Source organism: Myxocyprinus asiaticus, chromosome 23 (genome assembly GCF_019703515.2).
Source record: "Myxocyprinus asiaticus isolate MX2 ecotype Aquarium Trade chromosome 23, UBuf_Myxa_2, whole genome shotgun sequence".
In the NCBI taxonomy this organism is placed as follows: domain Eukaryota; kingdom Metazoa; phylum Chordata; class Actinopteri; order Cypriniformes; family Catostomidae; genus Myxocyprinus; species Myxocyprinus asiaticus.
In genome coordinates this window covers 16,080,743-16,098,907 of record NC_059366.1, presented here as the reverse complement: position 1 = coordinate 16,098,907, position 18,165 = coordinate 16,080,743, and the positions used below count along the sequence as shown (strand labels likewise).

The window sequence follows — 18,165 nt, the reverse complement described above, 5'->3', positions numbered from 1 at the left end:
GAGGTACTTAAAAGGCATTATAAAGAGCAGTTCAAAACATTCAACTAAATACAAATTAGTTTCCCTTTATGGCCATTTAGGGGCTTGAGATTTGTTTAGCCCTTACTGCTATTAATGTAATAGCACTTACATTAAGGAGGCCACAGGGATATCATCAATCTTTTTTGCATGCCATCTGCTTTTTTGACCAAAAACAAATCACCTAAGCATTTAATGGCTCCAGAAGACAAGTAATTTATCAGGTGATTGCACACTTTATTGTGCTGTAGTGTGTGTAGTATGTGTTTAAAGCGGAAGAGAGTAAGAGAAAGAAAATGACTCAGGGAAAAGTAAATATCAATGCATTTAGCACTCTCCTAAAGCTGCACTGAAACACATTTCCACATGTTCATTTCAATCCAGACTCAATTGTGGTAATATTAGTGGTGCTTGCAAAGAAAAGTGGCACTTGCACATGAATGATACCTCAAATTGTGTGGCTTGAGAAGAGGCGCATTTGCTTCTCCAAGCGGACATACTGAGGGTTTTTGCCTGGCAGATGATAAAAATGGGCAAAATAAACCCCCCAAACTCAAAAACAAATGGTGAAGAAGAGACCCAAACCACAATTAGAGATGAGAATGTCATTGAGATTTGGGAGTAAGCTTTTTTTACTCCATTAAGCAACCACAAAGAAACTATCAAGAATGCCTAAGCAACCACTTTGGCCTGAATTCATAGTAGGTTTAAAGTTCTTCAGCATAAATTGGTCTGTGCTTACCGAAATTGCCAACATCTCACCAGCCAACATCCGCCGCGACTCTGCCATCATCCACGAATACAACAAGATTCTGGCAAACCCTGGCAACAAGGGCTTGCAACAGCATCACACCCCCCGATTGAAATCCAGAAAACCATTCTGGATCCAAGACCCAACCTTGATAGCTGGGGAGAGAGATGTGAATGCCCGGTGGCTTGAATCATGGTTCCATGCCATTGTCCATAATAACAACCTGATCCTGGATCCAACGAAAGAAGTACCCAGTTTTTCCCTACATCGAAAATCATGGACCACAATAAACCAGGCCTGAACACGCCATGGAAGATGTACCTACCTCTTCCATAAAACCATTAACCACATCACAGATGACAGCCCTATTCACACCTGCCCTGGAGGTGTTGCCGAATTCACACGGAGGTGCTCTGAAATGGATCTCAAATCTCAAACTCCAATTGCAATTAGCCCATTGCTTTTCCAACTGCCATACAAAAGAAGAGTGAAATTGGTACCACTGCCCCCCTGTGGCCAAAGCTGGACGTTTTGCTGCATGTCTGGGCATGTGTGAGCTCCAGTTTTCAGGTGAAATGTCCACAGAGTGGCGCCAAAAACAAGTTGTAAAGCATGTTGCTTTTATTTGTAAATGATGTAAAACAGTCAGCGGGAATGCATATTTTATTACTCAAAAACCCTAACCCACACTTCAACCCTAAACCGAATTGTCAGTGGAGTAAAAATGAAATCTTATTAATTGTGCTCATCATTGATTATGTGAAAGCAATTACATCCATGGTTTCCATGGGACAAGACCCCACGTCTCTGAGGCTGCTCACACCACAGGAAAAGGTAAACACATTTGAATAGATGCAATAATGTATGATGGCATAAGGCGCTTGCCTGCAGTTTGGCAGAATGGAGTGAATCAGGCTAAAAATCACACAGAACACCTAAGCAACTGCCTAGCAACCACTAAAAACACCCTAGCAACACCAAAGAAACCACTTAGAATGTCTTAGCATGGCTTATCAAATACTGTGAAAGTTATCAGGGCACCTGCATCATCGTGGAGGTGGATTTTGCACAGTCTAGCACCAAACATTTTCTAGTTAACTCTGCAATTAAACTTTTCAAAAGCTGAAGAACATAGAAAAGGGGGCAAAAGATCAATTATACTGCAGACTATCCAGATCAAAAAAAGAGTGCTGGACTAATTGCTGCATACAAGTCTAACAAGCAGACTCTTTGGAGCCCAAACACATACACAACACCTGTCCTCCTTCTGCCAAGCATGTCAAAAACTGTTGATAAGAGAGTGATGTGACTGCAGACTATGTGTGATTGGAACCTGACCTCTGTGCCACTGGAGCATACTTTCTGTTCTGATAATGCATTTATCAGTAAAACAATTGGAACAGGAAGAGTCAACAGTGCACTCCACACTTCCTCTGAGTGTCAGTTAATCTGCAGAGCACAGGGAAGATAGCCACTCTGAAGAGCCTCTAAAACAGTGTTTTTGAAACCATTTCAACAGTAAAAAAAAAATTTGCAGACCCCCTAAAGCCCAAAGTATAGACCATTTCAACTGTTCCGTGAACATTTCCTGCTTGTCAAAACAGAGACAATTTAGCAGAGACGGGCCACTTCTATTAAAAAGTATGGAATTAATTGGAACGCCCAATGGCAGCCAACAGTCAATGGAAAAAAATACAGCCTCATCACCACTGCCTTTAAACACCAAGTGCGCCTCTCCTCGGCAGACCAGTCTCTACCTGCTGGCGTCTTCGCAGGTCCAGGAACAGAGCGGTGAGGGTTCGGTGTGAGTTAGATGCGACGCCGGGGACTGGAGCACATGTTGCAGCCAGGCCGATCGAGTGAAGTCTGCGCCAGACATGACTCGGACAAATAAAATTTTACTGCTTATTTGAAATATGTTCTTTTATCGTAATCTTGATCAGCCGTTTTGGAGATTTCAGTCTTTCCCCATTCAAGTAGATAGGAGCTGCACTGTCATTGTCATGACGATTGTTTACATAAAAAAATAGCTGCCCAAACTGTCCAAGAGCGTTCCAAAAACGGCCGCCGAGTGGACTGACTTGCTTTGAAAAAGACTTTGTTGAAAGGATCCGGAAAAAATTTGGACCATTCAAATTCATTTGTTTTTGTTTACATAATTGAAATGGTCTATCCACAGTTTTCCTGAGCAACCACTGGGCAGCACCATGATGATTCTAATTGCCTATTTTGTACTTCTGGTCTCGAGACGCCAAGTAAAAACTGCCAAAACGAGCGATCCAGAGATCAACAACCATTTAAGTGTTGCTTAGTGTACAAATGAATTTCAGGCACAACTTGTGCAGTTGTTGGCTGTCAGAAACTCAGAATAATTAATGATATCAACGTAAATAACCTCGGACCATCTCTTCATGTCATCTACACACTCAAGTGAGGCACTGTCTACAAAAAATGGTCATCTGTACGCTGTGAAGTATCGGCATGTTTTCTAAACATTTTTACAAATGTAATACCTTAAACATTACATTACCCGCTAAGAATATACACGGATGCAGGGGCGGACTGGCCATAGGGAGAACCGGGACTTTTCCCGGTGGGCTGGCCGCGAAACGGGTCCGAACGGGCAGCGATAAGCTGAAATGGGCTGCTGCATTATGCCGAACGTGCCGTGACTGGCTGAAGAGGGACGCAAAATGGCGCCGCGATATGCAGAAAAGGACAGCGACCTGGAGATACCTGCAAGTGTATAACTCGAGTCTGAAGGAATATAAAGACATCTTTATGGGTCTAAACTCCTGAAGAGAAAAAGTCCAGTCTCATAGTAGTCACAGCACGAATGCCCCAGACGCATATGAATGCGCTCACAGTAATGCTTTGTTCCATTCAAGTCGGATGTGGGATATTCCTACTTGATATCTCTTTGATATCTCTGATCTCCGACCATAAAGGCATTCCATTGCCAGATGCTTGGAAGATGACGTGTGAGAAAACGAAACTGCAATGTTCCCATGAACTTAGCAGGTGTTTGACTGTCACCAGAGACGTCTCCAAGCAACCCAACTGATAAACAATGCTGCAACGCCAGCATTTGTGCTACAGGTGTACATTTATTAAAAGAGAATATAATATACCATGTTTTATACACCTGTTTCTGCAGACGTTTGTTAAACTAGTTTTAATATCATGTAATATAGGATCTTTGACTCATTTATCGATATTACTTAATAAAAGTGAATGTTTATCACTTTGTATATCTCCCTGAGTGCCAACATGTTTGTATGACGTCATGCACCTGCATCTCGGTGAAATTGGAGTTGAAAATATCCGCACGAGTTTCCCAGTTGGAATTTCGAATTCACGTGGCGTTCCACCGCACGTTTCCTAGTAGGAAGTTGGAAAATCCGACTTTCTGAGTTGAATGGAATGCAGCACTTCACTGTGTCCTAACCAGACATGACGCGTTAAGATTCCAGTGACAAGCAATCTGTCTGCCCACACCAGGCATGACGTGACACCATAATATTCACATACTAAAATGAGGATAATTGACAATAAAATGTAGAAAACAGAGCAATCACAGATGAAACAGTCTGTTTATTGAACGCAACTCATTTTCTCACTGAAGCTCCATATGTGCATACACATTCTACGGCAAGACCCGAGGGGACAAATACAAAATCACACACATACACAGGGCAAAGTTACTTTATGAATCGCATCCTTATTCAATCTGTTACGATTGTTTATGTTCACGCAGTACTCCTGTTGTTATTCGCCGATTTCCACATGACAGGAAGGCGGGGATGAGCCGGTATGTCTCCCCTCTGCCATTCTGAAACTGTGTGTGTATGTGTGTGACAGAGCTGTCCTTTTCTGCATATCATGGCGCCGTTTTACGGCCCTCTTCAGCCAGTCGCGGCACATTCTGCATATTGCGGCAACCCATTTCAGCTTATCGCCGCCCGTTCGGCCCCGTTTCGCGGCCGGCCCACCGGGAAAAGTCCCGGTTCTCCCGATGGCCAGTCCGCCCCTGGCTCCGGCTGAAGAGAGCGAGACCTCAAGCACAACATTCGGTAGGTGTGTGACACCCTCGGTCAAAATCAAGTTGTTGTGAACCGGCTAGTCAGGGGCGGGTTTACGATTTCTGAGGCTCCAAGCAACCGACCAAGCTAGAGCCCCATTTTGAAAATTTTTGCTTGTATGCATCGTAAGCAACATTCGTAACTAACTATAAACATACAAAGCACGGCGGCCCTTCAGCACACTAGAGCAGAAGGGAAAAAAACATTGCCGTTATCAAGCGCTGAAATTTGCTTGTTGCAGAACACTCTGGAATAATTGTAACAGTCCCCTCTGTGCAACCTGAACTTGTTCAGAACGTTAAATCTTTATGACACCTGCGCTAAAAAAAACAACTATCTAGACAGTTCAACGACTGATACAAAACGCAGGTGTCTCGGCATGCATTTTTGAAACCTGAAGCTCTTATTAATTTGACAGAGTGTCTAAAAATGTGCCAGTCCTCCGTGAGACATTAAAGAAACAGCGAGACACGGTGCAGCATGTATGGACGTTCGTCCAGCGCGTTTACACAGGAAAACAATGGCAAAACAGAGCAGATGCAGGCAAAAATACGAAATATACGTTTGCGCGTATCTGTGTGAGTTAAACAATTTCGGATGGCCTATATATTTTTTCATAAATTACAAACCCAAACCCTGCTTAAAAAAACTCAGCTGTCCCGACCCCAGCTGCTTCTAACGTGAACCGCTCCAAGAGCGCTGACAACAGCGTATTCGTGCGTGTACCCAGAACAATATGTCACCCCTCAAGCATTTTTTGTGGAGCTTTCCTTTTGGTGCAGAGGCCCCCCGACGTCCGGGGCTCCACGCAATTGCGTGGTTTGCATGGTGGTTAAAACCGCTACTGCGGTTAGTGTGATGCCGGCTTTAATATACTGTAATAACAATAATTTTAGACCCATTTGTTTACTGCGCTGGCCGGCGAGATGATGCAGAAATAGAAACCATTTAAAAAATAGAAAGCCTTGTCGCTGTGTCTCGTTGTGTGTTGTGGCTGGTTAGGCCGAAATATGGGATCAAAATCCCGCCAAAGGTATTGCGGTCACGGATCCAAAAATAACAAGTGTGAATAAAAAAATAATAAGTACAAAAATAAACAAAAAGCGCAGATTAAAATAATAAGCACAGATCAAAAAATAAAAAGCATGAATCAAAAATATATAAACACATTTAAAAAAAATAAAAAATCATCAGAATTGCAAACAAAATCATGTTTTCCTTGGTTATATTACTGTTTTTTGTGCTCTCTGACAATTTTGCTCATATTGAGCTGTTGATCAAGAACTAGCGGACCAATAGGGATGCAAAACGCCCCCTGATTTACATGAAACTCTACTCACAAGTTTTGGAAAACCAAGCGCAGAACTTGGAAACTAAAGCAAAGAAAAATACAGCGCAAGTGTACAAAAAAATAAAATAAAAAATATGAGCAAAATTGTCAGAGAGCACAGAAAACAGTAATATAACCAAGGAAAACATGATTTTGTTTGCAATTCTTTTGCAGCATATTTTAAATGTGTTTATGTATTTATGATTCTTGCTTGTTATTTTTTGATCTGCGCTTTTTATTTATTTTTGCTCTTATTATTATTTTTAACTGCGCTTATTATTTTTTGATTCACGCTTATTATTTTGATTCACGCTCATTATTTTGATTCACGCTTATTATTTTTTGATTCACGCTTATTATTTTTTGATTCACGCTTATTATTTTGATTCACGCTTATTATTTTTTGATTCACGCTTATTATTTTGATTCACGCTCATTATTTTGATTCACGCTTATTATTTTTTGATTCACGTTTATTATTTTGATTCACGCTTATTATTTTGATTCACGCTTATTATTTTTTGATTCACGCTTATTATTTTGATTCACGCTTATTATTTTTTGATTCACGCTTATTATTTTTTGATTCACGCTTATTATTTTGATTCACGCTTATTATTTTTTGATTCACGCTGATTATTTTGATTCACGCTTATTATTTTGATTCACACTTATTATTTTGATTCACACTTATTATTTTTTGATTCACGCTGATTATTTTGATTCACACTTATTATTTTGATTCACACTTATTATTTTTGGATCCATGATCGCAATACATTTGGCGGGATTTTGATCCCCTACAAAAACTCTGATTAACATGGAAAAGATACCTTTTATCGCGTGTCGCAGCATCGTGTCTGGTTAGGACACAGTGTTATACGGAGGATAATTTGACAGGCTCGTGTTCAACTGTATGCAGACGTTGAGCGTTTGCATCAAAATCGAAGTATACTTTGGGCTTAAGACTCTTAATCTCAGTCGGGGGTCTCATTTGACGATAATTATTCTGATTTACTGACTGCGCTTTGTTCTAGTCCAATTACAATAACTACTTGCTGAAGCGAGTTTTATGTACACTGAATCATAACTTATGTTATTGAGTTACATTATTAAACTGAGACAACAGAAACATTTATCACAAAAATTTTTTTTTAACACAATCAGTTAATTCACTGTTACACGTTGATTAATTGGTTTATTGATTCAGTCATTACATTTACATCAAAGTCTTTCTAGCAAGTCAGTCCACTGTCGGCCATCTTTGGAACGCTATTGGAAGGCTGTTTCCAGTCATGACAGTGCAGTCCCTATCTACTTGAACTGGGAAAGACCGAAATCTTAAAAAACGGTTGGTCAAGATAACAATCAAAGAACATACTGTATTTCAAATCAGCAATAAAATGTGACAATACTGGAATCATTAATTGTGCTTCTTTATCTCATATTACGCTAAAAATGCCATTTTCCTGGCTTATATAGATAAAGCGCATTCGTTTTTTCGAGTTGATTGACAGGCGATGTCTGTATCTAAAAGGTGATTGCTTCTTTTTCCTGTAAAGCAGGACTTCCTTTCTACATCCGTTGACCGTTGGTGCTTAGAGCTCCATGGTTGAGCATTACACTTTCTCCCATTCATTTTAATAGAAGTGGTCCGTCTCTGCTAAATAATCTCTGTTTACATGCACTTTAAAAGTTAGACTTCAGTCTTCAGTTATTATTATTATTGTACCAGTCCGATTATCGTGAAGTCGGACTTACAGGCCTAGATAATGTGATGGGCTTCGACACGCAATGTGCATTTAACCCAGAATTCAAACGCATCACAAACAAGGTAAGGGTATCATGGCGAATGCTAGGAAAGTACAATTTCAGATGGACGAGGAGACGACATTCATGTTGTTGTAGCTGAAGGAGCTGAACACTGTTAAATATACGGGCAGACGAAAAACAAAGAATGACGAACTTTTGGACAAAGTCGGCAAAAAGCTAAAACAACACAAAAGTTCAACCAGAAAATGTCTACGTTATTTCCTCACCTGACATTCAATTGCGCATTGTGTCATGTATAATTGGACAGATAGATGAAGACTGTAGCTTGACTTTGCAAAAACCTGCTGTAGCTCGATTACACTGTAACTATGCATGTAAATTTACTTAATTGTGGTCCTTTTTGTCAATTATTATTAGATCTATATTATAATCAGCCAATCAACTCTCTTCAAGGTGTGACACCAAGTGACTTGAGTGGAATATGAATTATTTGTGTTTGATATTAATGAAAATATCCACACTAGCACCCCCACTATTCTTTCACACCAAAGCCCTAGTGGAGACAGGAGATGAGTGAATGTTCTTGACAACTGAAGGGTTTTTAGCCTGACACCAGATCTCCTGAGTGTGAGCAACACAAGCCTCTCTGAGCAGAGCAGGGAAGTGCTGTCACCTGATAGGCTGTAATCAACAAGATACTGTACTTCTTCTCTTCAAGTACACACATACTCACACACACACAAGCGCACATACTGTACACACATGAGATTCCGGGGTTTTAACCTTGTATGCAGGGTCACAGAGGTGCTGTTGGCAGTGCAAGGTATCATGCACTCTCCTGCTTTGACCTTTACACCTAATTCTGCCTCAGTCAGTACAGATGAAGGACCTGGGCATGTCGGTACATTGTTTAGACACATAGTCAGTCATAAAAGTGTGTGTACCTCTGGTGAAAAGACCAGCAGGACTGGTCCTCAGCATATGTTGTGTTTTGGATTATGGTCTCCAGCATGTGATGCTGGTGTGCAGGTGTCCTCACCCTGCTTCTCAACTAGCTTAATCAGCAAGACTATCTTGATCAGCCAGCTTCAACAACAAGACCAGCACCAAACCGGCAGTAACCAGAATAAACTAGCCTGGGCCAGTATGAAAATATGTTGAAAGTACAGTTTGTGTTTATACAGTATGTGACAGCATAGAAAGCAAGCTTAAAATAAGCAGCTGACTCAAAGTAATGTGTTTACAGGCCATGTCAATATAACTCATCAGTAATTAATAACTTGTGCCACTTATGCATATAAAAACTCCTCTGTGCTCAGCTAATGTAACTGAATGGTAGTTATAACCAAAACAGAAGTGAAATGAAGAGCAAGAATCAGGTGGCATATATTTATCATTGCCAGCCTCTCCTCATGTTTAGGAGTCAAACACAAAATTCTGAGTAACATATGAGGAGAATCAGTTACCTTCAGAACATCACTAGTGGAGGCCGCTCCTCCTGGAAAGATCTTCTCTATCTTCACCATTGGCTGCACTTTTGACTCTATCCCACCTGATATGCTTATACCTGCATAAACAAGAGAAGAAATCATCGAGCCATCCAAAAGTTCCAGCTCTCTAAAAGAACATGCATGAAATAAATCTTACGACCACTCAAATTGCCTTTTTCTATTTTCATGAGATTTTTAGAATGTATTGTATAAGATATACAGTGCATACGTTTGCCTGCAGAATCTGCAAAAATTTTCTTTTTTTTTTTTTTTTTTTTTTTTAATAAGAGGGATCATAAAAATTGTATTATGTTTTTATATATACTGTAGATATAGTACTGCTCTGGTTACATATACGCCGATCAGCCACAAAAATAAAACCACCTGCCTAATATTGTGTAGGTCCACCTCGTGCCGCCAAAACAGCGCCAACCCGCATTTCAGTATAGCATTCTTAGATGATATTCTTCTCACCACAATTGTACAGAGCGGTTATCTGAGTTACCGTAGACTTTGTCAGTTCGAACCAGTCTGGCCATTCTCCGTTGACCTCTCTCATCAACAAGGCGTTTCCATCTGCAGAACTGCCACTCACTGGATGTTTTTAGTTTTTGGCACCATTCTGAGTAAATTCTAGAGACTGTTGTGTGTGAAAATCCCAGGAGATCAGCAGTTACAGAAATACTCAAACCAGCCCATCTGGCACCAACAATCATGCAATGGTCGAAATCACTGAGGTCACATTTTTCCCCATTCTGATGGTTGATGTGAACATTAACTGAAGCTCCTGACCTGTATCTGCTTGATTTTATGCACTGCACTGCTACCACATGATTGGCTGATTAGATAATCGAATGGATGATTGTCGGTGCCAGATGGGCTGGTTTGAGTATTTCTGTAACTACTGATCTCCTGGGATTTTCAAGCATAGTCTCTAGAATTTACTCAGAATGGTGCCAAAAACAGAAAACATCCAGTGAGCAGCAGTTCTGCAGACGGAAACGCCTCGTTGATGAGAGAGGTCAACGGAGAATGGCCAGACTGGTTCGAACTGATAAAGTCTACGGTAACTCAGATAACCGCTCTGTACAATTGTGGTGAGAAGAATAGCATGGGTTGGAGCTGTTTTGGTGGCATGAGGGGGACCTACACAATATTAGGCAGGTGGTTTTAATGTTGTGGCTGATCAGTGTATTTCACAAGACAAAATAACAACTGAATTTCAACAAATGTTCATAATATTGCATGTTGCTTCCTCATTGATCGGGTTTTCGATACTTAAAATTAAGGGACTCCTACACAACCATTTCAAATGGTGCAAACATCCATTAATTCTCAAGGCAACACACTTCATTAAGAACCAAGGTGATACAAACTTTTGAACTGGATGATTTGTGTAAAATTGTTTTATTTTGTCTTGTAGGATATATGTAAATATCTGTTATGTCAAATAGCTTCATCAGAGCAGTACTATATCTATATGAAAAACAAAATAAAAATTTTATGATCCCTCTTATTTAAAAACAAAAACATACACATCTTGCAGATACTGCAGGCAAACGTTTGCACTCATCTGAACTAAAGCACAATGCACTGATGCTTTAATAACTTGACTCTTATCATAATTCTGTATATTCTTCAAGCCATCATCATGTCCTACTGTATATTAAATGGGATATTTCATACAAAAATGAAAATTCTCACCACCATGTCATATTATTTTCTTTCTTCCATGAAACACAAAATGCGATGTACGGCTGAAAATTCTAGCTTCTGTTTTCCATACAAAGGGAATTACATGTTGATATATACACTGGCGGCCAAAAGTTTGGAATAGTGTACAGATTTTGCTCTTATGGAAAGAAATTGGTACTTTTATTCACCAAAGTGGCATTCAGCTGATCATAATGTATAGTCAGGACATTAATAATGTGAAAAATTAGTATTACAATAAAAAAATAAAAATAACAAAATGTACACCTTTACACCGTAGTACACACCTTTGTATGAAATCTTCAGTTTTTTTGGCAATTTCAAGCATTGTATAGCCTTCACTCCTCAAAACAATGATTGGCTGATGAGTTTCTAGAGAAAACTGTTTCTTTTTTGCCATTTTTGACCTAATATTGACCTTAAGACATGCCAGACTATTGCATACTGTGGCAACTTAAAAACAAAGACAATGTTAAGCTTCATTTAATGAACCAAATAGCTTTCAACTGTGTTTGATATAATGGTAAGTGATTTTCTAGTACCAAATTAGCAATATTAGCATGATTACTCAAGGATAAGGTGTTGGAGTGATGGCTGCTGGAAATGGGGCCTGGCTAGATTTGATCAAAAATGACTTTTTCAAATAGTGCTGGTGCTGTTTTTTACATCAGTAATGTCCTGACTATACTTTGTGATCAGTTGAATGCCACTTTGGTGAATTAAAGTACCAATTTCCTTCCGAAACAGCAAAATCTGTACATTATTCCAAACTTTTGGCCACCAGTGTACTACAAAATAAACTCAAAAAAGGACAAAAAGACACCAGCAAAGTACCTTCAAAGCAGTTCATATGTCTTGTGCATAAGTTTTCTGAAGATATATAGAAAACTTGTGTGTGAATGTGATAAATTGTTTGATTGATATATGTGAATTTACCAGTGTGTCCTCACATGTGATATTTGCGGTTGCATTTTGGTTCATCACGATGAGTCACCTGACAAGTGAGAACTAGCAGAATTTGCCGTCAATGTTGTCAAACCCGGAACAACATGTCTTAAGGCGCCATTTTTGAAAACAAGAATGAATAAGATTTGAGAGCTCCGGCCGAGGGGTAGATTATCGGTGAAAAACAGGTTACATTTTGGTCTATACCTTACACAAAGCTATTATATTTCTTCAGAAGACTTGAAATATTGTACACAAATTGTATGGAGTGCTTTTATGATACTTTTTCGTGTGCTTTTTGTTCTTTTTGGAACTTGTCATTCACTTTCACTGTATAAAAAAAGAGAAGCTTAGGCATTCCACCTATCAACTAATTCTGTGTTTCATGGAAAAAAGAAAAATAAATGGGGTTGAAACATGAGGGTGAGCAAATTATTAATTTTCATTCTTGGATGAATTATTCCTTTAATGGGACGCTTTATTCAAATTGGGTTTGTGGTTGCACTGGGCAATTCACTGCCATCTGCTGGTGGGGATAAAACTGCAACATCTAATTCAACAAGCTAATCTACCAATGATTGCACAGAAGTTTTGACAACCACACATTCATGTTTACTTCCACAAAGTTTTTATTTCTAATTCTGTCAACATACGTACACCACCAAGACATTGTGAGTACAGACTGAATCACATGCTCTGCAAACCAATTGTATTAACAGGTTTTAGTCTATTAGTTATGCATGTTAAATTTCAATTCATGAAATAGTTTTAGTATGCTCACTTAGAGATGCCTGTCATATAAGACAGATTTCCACACAGAGTCAGGACAAAGTATCTCTAAGTAACTCACCCAAGGACTGTTTGGTCTTGGAGATAGAAACAGTAGTCAATTCATACTTTTGCTCTGGTGGGCTTTCTTGGCTGTCCAGATGTCCATTCATTGGTTCTCTCCAGTCCTGATCTGAGCTGGGCCCAAACACCTGCCTCAATGGTGTCCTGCTCCATCGATTTACACTCATTACAGTATACTTGACCTCTTTTCCATTCTGAGATTTGTCCGTTTTCGCTCTATGTCCATTCCTATAAGGGGACCTTCCCCGCTCTGGGACAGAATCACCTCTACTGGATAAAGAGTCATGGTGTGATGTCAGGGAGAAACTGTTGTCTCTTCTTTGCAGGGAGTGTCCACGATGCTCTGTGCTGTGAGGGGACTCTGAGTGTGGCCAGCTGGGCCGAGGAGGGCTCAAGGAGTGATGACGGAGTGAATCTGTGATGTATGTGTCTACCGGTACATCCAAGAGAGGAGCGAAAGCTCGAGGAGGAGGAAGTCGACTGGTTGGTAGGCCTGCCAAGCACAGTCGCTCCAGATCTTCCATGAGCTGCTGTTCTCTCTCTAGATCCTGCACCTGCTGCAAGTGGAATCCACCCCTGTAGTCTGTGACAGGATACAGGTGGATATTAAAACCATGTTCTCATTCATTAACCATTTACAAAAACGTTTCATGTTATTACTATGTTTTTTGGACATGTACCATGGTAAAACCACTATATTCTTTGAAGTCCCTTGGGCTATCATGTAAATACCATGGTAAATGTATATGTAAGTCATTCATTACCATGTTATGTATCATATTGCCATGTTACTACCATGGTTTTTGGACACATGGCACAATGGTAATGCCATGGTATTTCAACATATACAATAGTAATACCGTGGTATTCTTTGATGTACCTTGAACTACCATGTTAATACCTTGGTATATTAATTTTAATATGTTAGCTATTCAAAACCATGATATATATCACCACGGTTTTTGGAAACCTTAAAAATAGTAATACTGTGTAAAACCATGTTTTTAGAGACATACCAATGGTAATACTATGGTATTATTTAAAGTATTTTGTGCTATCATGTAAATAACATGGTATTTAAATGTGGTAATCATTCAGTACCATGGCCCTGTATTTATCTAATATTTTGGACATGTACCATGGATAAACCATGTTTTGTGGACACGTTTATATTAAAATATCATGGTATTATCATAGTATCACCACAATTATTTTTTGTAAGGCGCGTGTGAGGAGACACTGGTAAATTCACATATATTAATCAAACAATTTATCACATTCACATACAAGTTCTCCCCTTCTCCCATATACATGAATATGGTCCAAAGGCAGAATTCATTTACATCTCCTTAAATCATTGCAGATGTTACGAAAGCTCTCACACAAACACACACTTTCCCTTTCATCAAGAAATTTGAGCGACAATCACACATTCATATCCATTGAGTAAGCAGTGGCGTGCTGTTTGCTCAGATTTCAGGGGCCTCTGGTGCAGACAGGTTTGAATTACTCCTCTGTGGATGGTACAAAGAGCTTCATAAAGTTTCAGACCTGTGTGGGTGGATGCTTGAAGGTTAAACAATGCAAGGCGCCTTTCTTGCATTTCAGAAACGACTTTCATTTAAAAGTCAGATGAACATGCAGCCACTGGCCTGACACTGCAGATAATGACAGCAGCCGCTGTGCGCTCCAAGGTTAGAGGTCAAGAGGTCAAATGCAATGTCAGCAGCAGAAAAAACAGGCAGGCCACTGTTGATACATCTATTTATCCTGGCGATGATGCATGTTTGGCATCTCACAAATTATGCATTTGCGGCCCAAATGCCAGCTTACAATGGTCAAAATTCATCAGACTCATTATACAAAAAAAGTGATGGCAGAGTACAGTAATAAAGGCACAGAGGGTTTTAGAAAGAAAAGGATTCTGTGTGTGTGTGGGGGGGGGGGGGTGGAATGAAATATCAGCAACAGGACATTTGTAGTAGAAGCATGTCTTTTCCAGACAGACATTCATTTCAGGATATGAAATGGCTGGTGCAGGGAAGAGTGGAAGTCTAAAACCTCTGGTTATATACAGTAAACGCATTCATATCCATTGAGTAAGCAGCAGTGTGCTGTTTGATCAGAGTGAGGACATGGCACAGCACTGAAAAGAGAGTGTGAAAATAAGAAAAGAAAGAATGGTATGCTCAAGTACACCAACGAGGAAGTTACCTGGGATGGACATTATTAGATGGCGACGGGGTGTTCCACCATGACGAGGAGAACGTAGGACGGGAGACCTCACTGAAGAAACACAAACATGCAGTAAAGACCACCACACGGAGTTCACACCATATCCAAATGTCAAAGATTTTTAAGAATTTATCTCATACAACACTACACTACCAGTCAGATGTTTGGACAAAACCTTTTGAAAGCTAAAAATTCAAGTGTTTTTCAAATATTCCCTTACCAGAGTGGCTTTTTAGTATGTCATAGGCGTCAAGCTCGAAGGGCAAGACCATACTGTCAAAACGCCCTAGATCTGTGGGAGGGATGATCATTCTACATGAAAGAAAGTTAGACATTATGTGCAAACTTTGCACAAAAGTTATGCCAGGAGGTACATAGACACATGCAGGAGATGTATGATTTAAGTATGTATGAGTCATACATCAATCATACAGTATGACAGAGGTTAACTTTACAGTACTCTCCTTACCTGATCTCCCTCAGCAGCAGTAACTTCTCAGGTTTGTCCAAGATGGCCAGCAGGAGCCACACCAGATCCTCGACCACTCGCTCTGCCAGAAACTGAAGAACAGAAAGGTAGAGGAGATGCCCCAGTTACGTTTTGCACTTTTGCTATCAGTGATTCCAGTGATTAAGCTTCAGACCGAAGGAAACATACTGAAAACCTTTTTCTATGTTCAGTCTGTTCTAAGTTGCATTCAAAGTACTTTGTCTGGTAGGCCAGCTGGTTTAAAAAATTAATTTCCATGCTGGTATAAACTGGTTTATGCTGTACAATGTTTCTATAGGTCAATTTAGATGAAAGCCTCTGCCAAATGCATAAATAAATACGTATGTCTGATTCTGGTTGACCAAGGGAGGCTTGCTGGTTAAGTTAATTAAGAAGAATGGAATGGACACCAGTACACCAACACCCAAAACACAAAAGTTGTGTTCATTCTGTCCAGTCTAAATCTCACTTATCTTGTCTAAAGCATGAAAAATACTTTTCATTTTGGGCTCGTATGCTGTCGATAAGTAATAAACAAGGTTTTTGAACCCCAGAAATCCTGTCTGCTGGTATTTCACAAGAGTTTTCAGAACAGCTCTTGAATTGATCTCTCTGTAGTAGTGACTAAGTGTGGCACTGCCAACTGCAGAGTTCAGATGATCAGGGACATTTGATCCTGATCATAAATGACAACACAAATCTGTCCTCTGTGAGCACTGCCGGCACGGCATTGATTAGTCAGAAATATGGCTAGACAGACAAGAGAGCCTTTTCTTGTCAAACACATCCCCATTAACATCAATCCGCATGCACAGCAGATGTCCTGGAAAGACCCTGATTGACCCCCAAAGTCCACTCTGAACTACACAAAAAAAAAAGTCAGAAATGGGAGAATTTTTTCCTGGACATTTATCTATCCTGCAGAAAAGACCAGCTTCAAGAACAAGATGAGTTTCCATATTGGTCGAAGCAGGTTTATTCTGGTTAGTGCTGGTTTAGCGCTTGTCTAGCATGTGGATCAGCATAGCTATGCTGTTCACCAGCCAAAAATGCTGGTCAATCAACATGGACCAAGGGGGCTAGTTGGTTAAGCTAGTTAAGAAGCCTGGTAGAGACACCAGCATACTAGCATGAGACAGGGCAGGCATGTTTAGCTGACTGCAGACTCACCCTTTTGCAGTGTCTCATGACAGCAGCCACCTCATCTTCATTGAGCAGTTTGCGAGCCATGTCCTCCATCATGGCCATAGTCTCTGGGCTGGGCATGGGGCTGTGCTCCCTCATACCAGCTTGAGTCTCTCTGGGAGAACTCAACAGGTTAATTATAGGTCGACCTCGCTCTTTACCTGAGGGTCAGGAAAGGAGCCAATGTAAGATCCCTGATGAGAGCAATTATAATGGTAATATAATCAAATTAAAGGGACAGTTCACCCAAAAGGAAAATTCTCTCATCATTTACTCACTCTCATGCCATCCTAGATGTGTATGACTTTCTTTCTTCTGCAGAACACAAATGAAGAATTTTAAAAGAATATTTCAGCTCTGTAGATCCTCACAATGCAAGTGAATAGTGACCAGAACTTCAAAGGTCCAAAAGGAACATAAAGGTATAAAAGTAATCCATATGACTCAAGTGGTTAAATCCGGATCTTCAGAAGTGATATGATAGGTGTAGGTGAGAAACAGATAAATATTTATGTCCTTTTTTACTGAAAATCTACACTCTCAAATTCACATTTTGAAAGTGAATATTTAAGGTCTTAAATATTGATCATTTTCTTACCACACCTATCATGTCGCTTCTGAAGATATGGATTAAACCACTTTAGTCATATGGATTACTTTATGATACCTTTACGTTCCTTTTGGACCTTCTGAGTTCTGGCCAACATTCACTTGCAATGTATGGACCTACAGAGCTGGGATATTCTTCAAAACATCTTCATTTGTGTTCAGCAGAAAAAAGAAAGTCATACACATCTGGGATGGCATGAGATTGAGTAAATTATGAGAGAATTTTCATTTTTGGGTGAACTATCACTTTAATAATCCTTCCCAAGCTTATTATTTGCTTTTAAGGAGAAGCCAATATTGTGAATTAGTCAATATCCACATATCATTTTATCTAACCTGATAACTCCCAACTATATTGCTAATAGGTACATTTTGAAAAAGGATAGTTCCGGTCCTAAATGCTAATTGGTCAATACAGCATTCCAGCCAGGCTAAAATACATGATATAGTAACAACGACACACCAATAGAGGCCAAGTATTAATCCTAGTTTATTGTTTTAACCTATGTCAGGGACTATATTATCAAGTGAAAGGATGGCACGTAATAAATATGCCAAGTAAAATAATGTTTTGCAGAAAATTTGTGTCCTTAGCATTTAAGATTAAAAGCAATAAGGCACTTGAGGTCACACTATATTGTGAATATTATCACAGTTTGGGGTTGCAGGCACCCTGTGACTATATTTGCAAT

General features: G+C 39.7%; 1 protein-coding gene across 1 annotated transcript in view; it reads right to left on the bottom strand.

The window, feature by feature from the left end:
- Window positions 1-18,165, bottom strand: part of LOC127413686 (PDZ domain-containing protein 7-like) — a 42,137-nt gene that overhangs the window by 3,013 nt on the left and 20,959 nt on the right. Inside the window, 6 exon segments of the mRNA XM_051651007.1 lie at window positions 9,421-9,521; window positions 12,953-13,537; window positions 15,169-15,240; window positions 15,410-15,501; window positions 15,659-15,750; window positions 16,850-17,019. Of these exon segments, the coding sequence (XP_051506967.1) occupies window positions 9,421-9,521; window positions 12,953-13,537; window positions 15,169-15,240; window positions 15,410-15,501; window positions 15,659-15,750; window positions 16,850-17,019 (1,112 nt within the window).